Source organism: Centruroides vittatus, unplaced genomic scaffold (assembly GCF_030686945.1).
Source record: "Centruroides vittatus isolate TY-2023 unplaced genomic scaffold, ASM3068694v2 contig_4, whole genome shotgun sequence".
Classification (NCBI taxonomy): domain Eukaryota; kingdom Metazoa; phylum Arthropoda; class Arachnida; order Scorpiones; family Buthidae; genus Centruroides; species Centruroides vittatus.
In genome coordinates this window covers 355,849-367,234 of record NW_027122214.1, presented here as the reverse complement: position 1 = coordinate 367,234, position 11,386 = coordinate 355,849, and the positions used below count along the sequence as shown (strand labels likewise).

Sequence of the window (11,386 nt, the reverse complement as noted above, 5' to 3'; positions counted from 1 at the left end):
ATCTGGAAACGACAAACAATGCTTAACAACATTTATTTAAAATTTGTATATTCCTAAGAATAATTCCACTTACCATTTCATAATGCGTATCCTTTAATATTTCAGAAATCTTTTGTCTTCTGTTTTCTATATTAAGTCTTCATTCTCATTTCGTGTTATTCGCCTTCCTTCATCAGATGGTCGACGAATTTAGACAACGAGATAAACAATGACACAATTATGGTAAGTCGAAATTCGGAAAGTCACAATCAAAATAAAGTCAAAGTTCGAGGAGACGCAATTGGGAGTCAAAATTGATGAATCACAATCGAGTTAAGATCAATATTCGAGACGTCACAATCGGGATATAATTCAAATTGGAGTCAAAATCGGGATTACGTCAAAATTGAGTTAAAGTGTCATAATCGAAATAAAGACAAATTTCGGGAAGTCACATTCGGAAAGTCCAAATAATGAGAATGCAATTTCATTGAAGTATAAATAAATTTTGAAATTTTTGAAACTTTGAAATAGTGTATGTACACTGCATAGAGATGAAATCTCTAAATTTCTTCTAAAATCTGTGAAAATAAAACGAAAATAATTAATATTTTAATCTGAAATATTCAATTATTTAAATAAGTTTTAAATCAGTAGGTTAATTTTTTTCTAAAAACAATTATATACGAATCAAACGAAAATTATTCGGTGCATAATTGTTAATTCGCTACTATTTTGTCATTTATTATGATTCAAATATACTATTATTAATTTGGTTACTTTAGAATCTTCATGTACTCATATTCACATAAACATGCTGAATATTTTAATCTCTACTCTTATTTATGCTGTTGGTTTCCTACGTTACGAGACTAGTACACCCCCAGAATATATTTTTGTCGATACTTGGACAAGAATATACATATACTGTATATACTGTATATATAATTGTAATGCTTTGAAAGCCTAGCTTAGTTATGAAGAACATAATGTATCTCCACGTTAATACACGTTTCCCGTTCTCCTGTTACCTGGCCATTGTGTGTTGGTGGTACTGTACATCGGGAACAGAAATGGTGTTTAATTTATAAGTTGAGAGTGGAAAATCTCCTAAGTTCTGAGTATAGAATACAAAAACATTCCGATTAAACACTTACCCGAGACGAACTCGGACAAAATCAAGCAGATAAATCTTATACTTGATTCCATGATGGAGAAAAAGAGATCCTTATTCAAACCGAACGTATTCGGTTTCTCCACTTTTCATGCTTTCCCATACTTTCTGCGCTGATCTGGAATGTGAAAAACAAGTATAATTATTTATTGAAAACCTATATCTGAATTTGAATTAAATTATCAAAGCATATAGAGAGCGCAACATGGAGGTTCGGCTGTATTTATATTGATTGATTGCAAATATTACATTATATCAAATTTAGAATAAAAAAGTGTTATATTTATTCATTCTGAATGATATTCTTTCAGCGATATTTTAAATTCAATTTTACTTTTGTAAAAGCTTTGTAATTATTGGGCTGCGATTTGAAAAATTTGTACTATAAATTTCCACTATTAAAAATTGCAGGCCGACATTGTGACGATGTCGCAATAAATAATTGCTCGTTATTATTATTTTCATTTGTAGCTTATCTTTTCATTGGATTAGAAATGAAACTAGTTTCGTAAATCTCCATGTAGCGCCAAAAATATAGGAAAGTTATGCCGTTCTCATAAAAATTACGAAGTTTTCAAGCTCATATCTTAATACTGTCAATAATTGTGTTGCTGTTTGAGGTACTTCGGTTCAGCATCACACCGGATTCAGTGAGAACTGTAAAGGCGAACGAATGGCCGAGCTAAATCGAACTTTGTTTGTACTGACATATACAGAAACTCACCTCTTGACTGGTTTCCATACTGCCTTGAAGAAAGATCCGGTTTTTTTCAATGCCTTTCTATCTCTAATAGTACATCCAATAGTATATCCAATAGCATATCCAATATTATATCCAAAACTATTTTCCGTGCTATCCTCTTGCTTTCTGAAGTCTTTGTTCCTTTCGATCTTTCTTGCAGAAACCCTAACGTTATTATTTAATCCACAATCCTTCTTATCTTCAACCAATCGCTCACTAAAAGTGGAAAGAAAGAATTTACAATGCAATAAATATTTGTAAAATTAATAGAAAAATTATAATACATTTATATTGGAAAACATTTTATCTAACCTTTCGCAAAATTTTCTATGAAATAAGCAAATTATCGCGTAGTTATTAATGTTATTACTATTCTGTGGACGTGTTGGGCCTCTCCTAATTCGAATTCAGAATTCATTACTTTATGTAATTCTTATCTCTGAGATTTTTCGGTTTAGTGCCAATCTTAGAGGAGAACAGTGGTGCTCTATTGAACTTTGATTACGTATAATAGGAGGTATGTGTCGCTTAAGGCCGCGACTCCACTAGCCGTAAAACAGCCGTAAAACCTCTCGCCGTAAAAGCTTTTAATCACGTGACCTATTTGCGTTTGCGCTCGGATTGCGGTGGAGGTCCGGCTAGCGAAGCTTTTTACGGCGACAGTACTATTACGGTGTATACGTGATATATCGATATAAAGACAATAATCATATTCTACGAGTTTTCTCTATACTATAATTACACTATAATTATACTATAATACTATACTATAATTACACTATAAATATACTATAATTACAAATATAGTAAAAGTAATATCTTTACTTTCATATTTTGACTTTTATTATTACATTATTAAGATAATATACAGCATTTATAAGCTTAGCTTTTTTATTATATACTCCTCTAAATTGAAGGATTTTCCTTTGACCGTTCATATCGCGTGTTTTAGGCATCCATTATTATAATCGGGATACCTCTTGTCGTAGATACATGAATACTTTCGGATGTTTTCGATAAATCTTTCCAGATCTTCTAGAGTAGCCACGAGAGAACGTTTTCCGCCATTTTCGCACCGTGTCACGATGACCTAGATTCAACTGACTTCTGATTGGTGGATGGTACCGGTTTACGGTCGTATTCACTTCGGAAGTTGAACACTGCTCAACTCGCTTTTACGTTGGTTTTACGACCTGCTCAGGCGTAAAATATCATGGTCACGTGATTAAAAGCTTCTACGGCGAGGGGTTTTACGGCCCTTTTACGACTAGTGGAGTCGCGGCCTAACGATGGCCCCAATAACATCACGACAAAGGTCTATAGTTTTTAATGAAGCCGAAGAATACGTTTCCGCCTGTACCTTTTCTACGTGTAGATAGGTATAGATAGATATATAAATAATTATCATCACTATGTTACACATATGGAGTGACCATATATTCAGCGTCTAAACAAGGAGAGTTTTCAAAAATGTGTATAAAAATGACTAAATTTAATTTTAAGTCACTTTGTTATATTTTATTAAAAACTTTTTATATTTTTAACTATTGTGAAATGGTAAAAAGCTTAATTTTGAGGGTAGGGATGGGTTTTACAAAAGATTTGTAAATGCTAACAAAGAGTATTATTGTCATTAGGTCCGACCCTACTCCAGATAAGACACATGACCTCTTTTATCTCCCCACCCCTCGACCTTTAACAACCAAAATTTAATAGCATCGATTTTCCTAATACACAATTTAAATTAAATTAAATTAATTATCATTTGCACCGAGCAATTTCTTTTTAAAGCCATTAATTTTCCGAATGAATTTCTTATTTCCATAAATAACAACAAAATGTGAAAAATCTCTTACCCCAAGGGTGAAGGCAAGGGTCGACAATCGCCAGAATCAAAAAACATTTTTCAATCGCACTCGAAATCGCACTCTTCGCAATAAAAGAGCAAAACAATCAACGGGTCAATTGTTGAGTTTCTTTGTTACGCGTTAATTCAAGAAGATAAAAAATTTTAATGATTAATTTTTGGTTTTTTTTTTAAATTTTTGAATCTGTCCCTGTGTAATAATGATTTATTAAATTATTATTAATATTTAAATAAATTTTTATAGCATATCTTTAATTTAAATTTTATGTTTATTGTACATGTACTAATTTATTATTACTCTTTATTCTCTTTTATTATTATTGTGTTGGGTTTAGTGGGTTATACTCAGTTGACACCTGTGCCGGACCAGATTTGTAGAACGTGAAGGATGGAAATATTTGTCTTGGGCCATCACGTGGCACTGGCGAATGACGGGTATATCCGTTGAAAAAATTATTGGAAAAAGCTGGAGCATTTCACGAAGTCGTAGAATTTTCACGAGTAGTTAGATTCTGCAACTATTTTTTGGAATATTCTTCAATTCTCGAGAAATTACAATAAAAGAGAGAATAAAAGAGAGAAAATTAAAATAAAATTTATTTTAATTTTCTCTCTTTTATTGTAATTTCATATTTAATATGAAATTTTAGACGCCATCTATCGACATAAATCAAATTAAAACTTCCTGACATCATCTGATTGGTTAATATTTATTAATTATTGTGAAGATTTCTGCTGTGTGAGATTTGTAATATATTAAAAGGTTACTTGCTCAGAAAACTACTGAAAATTATTTCTATATTCTAGTTGATGTTTTCTTTTATCAGGAACAACAGCCATACAAGATTGCCTCAATTTATTCAATAAGAAAACTTCAACTGAAATTTAGTGCATATTTTATAATTATTATTGATTTTATGAATTCATAGTTTGATACAAATAATGCTATTTGCTGCATATACTGTCATTCAGTGTGAACGTGCTGCTTTTTCTGAAGTAACAGTATTATTGGAAAATACAATATCAGGTTACTAATAGAGATTTCTTTTAAATATTTTATGTTGTTAGATGAAAACAAAAATCCAGTATATAAACTGCTTCAATATTTTACACTTATTTTAAAATGTTTACAGTATGCATCATTAAAGTGGTTTTAATTAACCGTATTTAAATTACATTAAAACGTGGTTCTCGTATCAATACTTGATGTTTCTATTTGTTGGTATTGTCTACTGTTTAATAAATTTTTATAAATATACTTATTTAATTTTCTATGAAAATAAATTTAGTTTATATGCGTAAGAAAATTCCTAAATGAAGAAAATTATCATCTCTTGCAAACAGTTTTGAAGGTTACTTTACATGATATGTAAAGTTTGTGAGAATATTTTTCTTTTCATGTAATTGTAATTAATAAAAATGTTTAATCTGAGCTCCTGTTTGCAGTTTGTGTAATGTAAAAGTGCATGTGAATATAGAAAACTAAATAGATTCTTGTTTTAACAAATATCTCCAAATTTCTTCTCTAATTTTGCATTTCAAAACTAAATAAATTTATCCTCGTACTTTATTACAGATACCATTGACATAACTTTTAATTTTGAAACCTACTTACTTAGTTTTAGTACTTACTTAGCAAAGCCTTTATGTGTCAAGAGTAGCTTCTAAATGAAAAAATACTCTATTTGAAATTATGAAAGGAATTCTGTAGCTCGAACTCGAAGGAACGTGCAGTAAACTGCACGTAAATAGCATGAAATCTATAGCGTGACCTTAGAACTGTGGATCCAAAATGGCGGCTCCATAGGGAACATTGGTGTCCCGACCTTATGTTTATATATCTCGAAAAATAAAATTGTAGGCCTATGTGACATCATCTTTTATGAGATTTTGTTATAGAAAGTTCTTATATTTTTAATTACTATAAAATGGCTTAAAGCAGAATTTGAGAGTAGTGATGACTTTCATTTAAAAAAAAATTGCAAACGTTAATAACGAATAAAATCTACTTTAAGTCCGACCCCTCTTGAGATATGACACGTGACCACCATCTCCTCACCCCTTCTACCTTTAACCACCATAATTTAAAAAGCATCAATGCTCCTCATACACAAGTCACCATACCAAATTTCGTTTCTTAAGAATTCCGTCCCTTCCCGAGATATTAAACAAAACAAAATGCCTTTTTTAATTTTAATTTTTTGGTTTCAAGACGTCTCAAAACGTGGAGATTTGCAAAAATCCTAGAGGTTCAAATTTAACGATATCAATACTTTCCCTTGTGTATACATAACAGCCGGGAAAGTAAAACGGATTCATTATTTAATTCAAACCTAATCAACCCCATCTCTCGATTCTACTTCTGCCTCTTCCATTTCATTGAGCTTACAATTTGTTTACTTGTCTTTGAACCAAATTTGTTTAAAAAATTATTTTTTACGCCGTATTAAAGATAATTTTAGATTGATTAAATGTCCGAATTTATTTCAAGTAAATGCTGTTAATTTGCATATACCCTACGTATAAATAGTAATTAAAAATGAATTTCGAATTTAAATAATTTAGAAGATTGAGGAAGAAAAGATCGGAACGGACTTCCAACATCCACTCTAGGTGGATAGTTGTTTTAGTTTAAGGAAGGTTTGGGATAATGTGTCAGTGCGCTCTGAGCGGAAAAAGGTGAAAGTTTAGATGGATAGTGTGAAAACTACCCTAAAAATTAATCCTCCAGTTTAGGCTTACGTTTGGCTGTGATTTACAGTATTTATATTTTACTTTTTCCGTTCTGTGGGAACAGAGGACCTACAGGACAACGTCCTTCTGTTACCACGTACCACATTCATGTCTACATACTCTTTCGTAGGTTAATTCAAAGCCAAAAGATAAAACAATATTTAAGTTAAATCTGACATCTTTTATTCTGTATGACATTATAATCACCTCGTAAAAGTAAATTTATTAAAATAGATTTTTTTGTTTTTTAAATCGAATTTATAAAACATTAGTTTTTCGTTTACATATCCTTAAAATACAATTTATAAATATTGTCCGTTTGCATATAAACAAATTCGGCAAATTTATCTATTGTTGAATAATTAATTGTTCAACTTCACCCTTAAAAAAGAAAAAGAATTATTTTAGTCAAATTAAAAGAATCAATTTGATTTCTATTTTTCTTCACTTACAAGAAATTGAAAATGACTCACATAAATAATCATCTTTTTTTCTTCAACAGAGAGAGTATTCTTCTGAAAAATTTGGTCAAATTCTCTTTTAATATTTAAAATATCGCTTGTAAATCTTTGCACGTATATATGTTCACATTTATACGGATCACAATAGAGATTTCCGACTTTCAGTACATCGTGCCGATGTAAAGAATCACTTATCATTCCTACTAAAATTCCTCTCCTCACATACTGAAGATATTGTAAATCCTGAAAGAAAAAGAAATTGCAAAATTTTTATTTTTCTTTTTACCTATTATCAATATTAATAAGTATGCACAGTTTTTTAATAACGACTATTAACTACCTGCAGATCAATTTCCAATGGCCCAGAAATCGGCGGATTTTCATTTGTCCATCGAACAAAATTTAAAATTTTCTTATGCATATAAGATATTAATCTGTAAAAATCTCTCCATGCTTTTGTATTCCACTACCAATTAAAAAAACATTCGTTAAAATAATAGTATAAGAATGCTTTATGTGCAATAATATTAAACCAATTTAATAAATTTTACTTTCCTGGCTGTGTTATTATATAACAGAGGGAAAGTATAGCAATCGGTCAAAAATGATTGCCTCAAGATTTTTACATTTTTGCACTTAGGGAATCTTGAATCGTCGAGAAATGCAAACAAATTTGGTTTTTTTTTTTCTTATGTATGTGTAATATCTTAGTGCGTGTGTCGGAGCACAATTTTGCTCACCCTGTTTGAAGCCTAATAACGCCTATGCTTTTTGTCGAAAATTTCTGAAATTTTGCACGGAGGTTTATACATTAGGGGAATTGATGCTATCAAATTTTGGTGGTTAAAGCTCGAGGGATGAGGGATTTAAGGGGTCGTGATGAGGAATGAGGGGTGGGAGTTGGGTCGGACTTAAAGATTTAACTCTTTATTAGCATTTACAATGCTAATAAAGAGTTTAATTAGCATTATATTTAAACTCATCTCTCCCCTCAAAATTTATATTTTTGCCACTTTATAATAATTATATAAAACTAATATAACAGATGGAGACACATGCAGTTTTAAATGTTACCGAGAAAGTTGAGCAATACGTTGCTAGATTTTTAATAATGAAACTAATGTTTTGAATTATTACAAAACTTTATAAGAACTTAAAAAATATGAACAAAATTCAGAATATTAGTACAAGAGATTAAATTTTATTTAATAATTTTTCTTTGTTTGAATAAAAATGTAAAAACTATATCAATAGAAACAATGTTAAACAGATTATTTATTTGTTTATAAATGAATGCTATAATTTACAACATATTTTCAAGTAAAATTATATTTACTTATTTTCAACATCAAGTTTAATGTTATTTATAAGTAGTAGTCGTTTGGGCCACTTTGATCACAAAAATTGTCAAGTAAATTAAATTAGTTATATTTTTCAAGTAATTTTTCATGTATTTTAAGTTTTATTATCACGAAGTGATTTGAAATAATATAACACTGAAATTATTTTGAAAGATTTTTTATTTTTACTTTACATTACAGAGATATTGAATATAATAAAACATTGAAAGTTCTATTAAGTGTATCTTTCCCGCAGTCTTTCTAAACTAACAGTAAGACATAATTCTGACATTAAGTACAGGAATAAATTTTTGCGATTGCTACAGGTAAGCCATACATAAATGTATTATGTTTTTCATCTCGAAAAAACGGTAAATATACAGAATACCACCATAAAATTTTCTTTAATGATTTATCATAAATTTTACAACGAATAATTTTTTTTACTGGTGTAGTCTTTCCACATTGCGCCGGTCTCGCAATTATACAGTTACTTGGATGTTTAAAATACATATCAATCGATTTTATGAACTTTAGTAAATTTATAATGTCTCGATCCACAATTTATCTCTCTAAATATTAATATATTCTTTTTATTCTTTTTAACATAAACTTCCTTCATAACATCCGGACATTCCTCAAACGAATAATATAAGTTATTACTAACTTCGTTAATTCTTCCGTCGTCATCAACAATTACAAAACCAAATTTTCCATCTCCTTTTCATATTTCTCCGTTAACTTTAAAATAACACAAAACAATAGGAAAATTATCAGGAATATCGAAAGAAAAATTATTTACCGCAGCAATGCAGCTATCGGGTGACTTGTACAAACGAGAAGAAACAGAATAATTTCTGTCGCCGTCGTAGGTAATAACAAAACCGTATGCTTCCATGACTGATCCTGGCGTTAAAATAAATTCTAACAATTCTAAATTTAATTTATATCAAAACCCAACCAATTGCAATTCTTATATAATTATAAAAGGTGAGTATTACTAAATTATAATCTGAAAAATTATTTACTTGACAATTTTTGTGATCAAAGTGGCCCAAACGACTACTACTTTTATATTATTTTTATGTTTATAGTTAAATTTTAATCTTCTTAAAATATGATTTTTGGAAAAAAAATAATGATTTAGAATAGAAAAAAATTTCATATTCTATTTATATATATTTATATAATAAATATTACACACAATAAAAATTTTGAAATTACGATTAAAACTTATTTTAAATGGTGTTATATTTATTAACTCTGAATTAATGGAAATGATTTGATAAACATTTCTTATAAAATTATATATTGAAGTTTTTGATACTTAAAAATCTGTAAAATTCATACTTAAAAGCTTTTACTACCACCATTTTAAAACAGGCGGAAGTAAAAAACAATTATCCACCGATTATTTGAACAATCCGGTCTTTACATTCTCAACATACCGCGTGTGATAAGCTACTTTATTAATAATGACATGTTACAATACACAAAATTGTAAATAAAATTACTATTACTACATATGCATAGTTACGTATTAATTTTTTTTTAAATTTAATTTGGAATTGTTTCATATATATTTTATATTAATTAAAAGTAACTTACTTCAAGTTCTCCAATCACAGGTACTCTACGTAAGTTTGGAATTTTATCTTTCATGTACCATCCTTTATCGTGTCTACCGAATCTTATTGGATTAAATCCTAACTTGTACATTTCTTCTAAAAAGCAAAATTTACATGATGGCGATTTATCATAAATATTTCGGCATTTTCCTGAATTGGTTTTACATTTATATATTTTCCTAAAATGTATGCTTCTTAAGAAAAACTTTATGCACTTTTTACAAGCAAAATTTCCATAATAATCCGAATATGCCTCGTGCCCACACACGACACACGAAGAATGAATTACTAAAAAAAATAATAAATAATTTATTAAAAAACTATTATTATATGTTTAAATGAAAGTTTAGAAAACGATATAAATGACTTTAAGGCATTAAATATTTATTATTCACTTTAAATAAATATGAAAGTATGAGTAATTAGAAAACTATTTCGTACCTCTCGATAATCTAAATTGTTCAATTTGTTCAATTGTACACATACTCAATCTACAAATAATACCTAAAAATTAAAAAAAAAAAGAAAAAGAAAAAATTCTAAAATCCAAAAGATCGCGATTTGTTCTTTCACGATGTTAATGCGCACACATTTGCGATCAAATATAATCTGCATAACGATATGTTATAATTGTGATTTTTTTTTTTTGTAATAAATATTTCTTTAAAAATCATTTCAGCAGTTAAATAAATGAAAAATGCGAATTATTTATTTAGAAGTTGTTCTCGATTATAATAAAGTTCAGTATAAGTTTGATTAGAGAATAAATGCATTCGTTAATTAGAAACACATCTTTAGTCAAAATAATTTTAAAAATAAAAAATTCTGCTTAGGAAAAATTCATACGAATTTTTTGTTAAATCTACTTATAAATCAATTTTCGGCTACTTTAAAAGAATTCGTATTAAATATAATTTATTATTGAAAAAATTATTTACATCATAAAATGGACAACCGCCGTTTTATCAATTGCGCTATGTTTTTAGAACGTAACACCTGCTATTGGTAAGGGATGCCTGAATATAAATTTGATGTTTTCGTCCTATGAATCGGTCCGTCTTATAATAAAAAATCTTTTAAATTATGTTTGATCAAGAAATGTAAGCGTTTTAATCGTTATCGAATAATTCATCTGAACAATCAAAACCAAATATAATGAACGAACAAACAATTTTCCATCATTATAGTTGGTTTTTCAATGTATTTATTACAGTTTGAAATGCTATATCAATATGTTATAACTGTCAAACTACTGATTTTATTAAAATGGTCCAACTTTAACCATTCTAAGTTCAATATGTGTTGAAGGTTCTCTTACGACTGTATTCTCCAACAGAGTTTAGAGTCGAAGTCAATCAATTAGCATTCATTTTACTTTAAGTTCATGAGTTCTGATTGGTTAATTTAAACAATAATACATTTTCCAATTTTAGGAGCTAACTTAAATTTTTTCAGTAACAAT

At 28.9% G+C, this 11,386-nt stretch overlaps 2 protein-coding genes across 3 annotated transcripts; both read right to left on the bottom strand.

Moving 5' to 3' along the window:
• Positions 1-1,018: 1,018 nt before the first annotated feature.
• On the bottom strand, positions 1,019-3,798 carry LOC136976348 (uncharacterized). The gene is made up of 3 exons (XM_067271594.1): positions 3,752-3,798; positions 1,878-2,111; positions 1,019-1,271 (listed from the first exon to the last, which is right to left on the bottom strand). Exons 1-3 carry the CDS (start codon positions 3,796-3,798, stop codon positions 1,208-1,210), a joined length of 345 nt encoding a protein of 114 aa, XP_067127695.1. The 3' UTR covers positions 1,019-1,207.
• A 2,877-nt stretch (positions 3,799-6,675) lies between these two features.
• LOC136976316 (hepatocyte nuclear factor 4-beta-like) lies at positions 6,676-10,515 on the bottom strand. Of its 2 annotated transcripts, none has more exons than XM_067271568.1 (5): positions 10,366-10,515; positions 9,905-10,212; positions 7,297-7,422; positions 6,948-7,199; positions 6,676-6,876 (listed from the first exon to the last, which is right to left on the bottom strand). In XM_067271568.1, exons 1-5 carry the CDS (start codon positions 10,406-10,408, stop codon positions 6,844-6,846), a joined length of 762 nt encoding a protein of 253 aa, XP_067127669.1. In that variant the 5' UTR covers positions 10,409-10,515; the 3' UTR covers positions 6,676-6,843. The 2 variants fall into 2 exon arrangements, with proteins under 2 accessions (XP_067127669.1, XP_067127670.1); XM_067271569.1 differs by having other exon boundaries at positions 6,969-7,199.
• Positions 10,516-11,386: the final 871 nt, after the last annotated feature.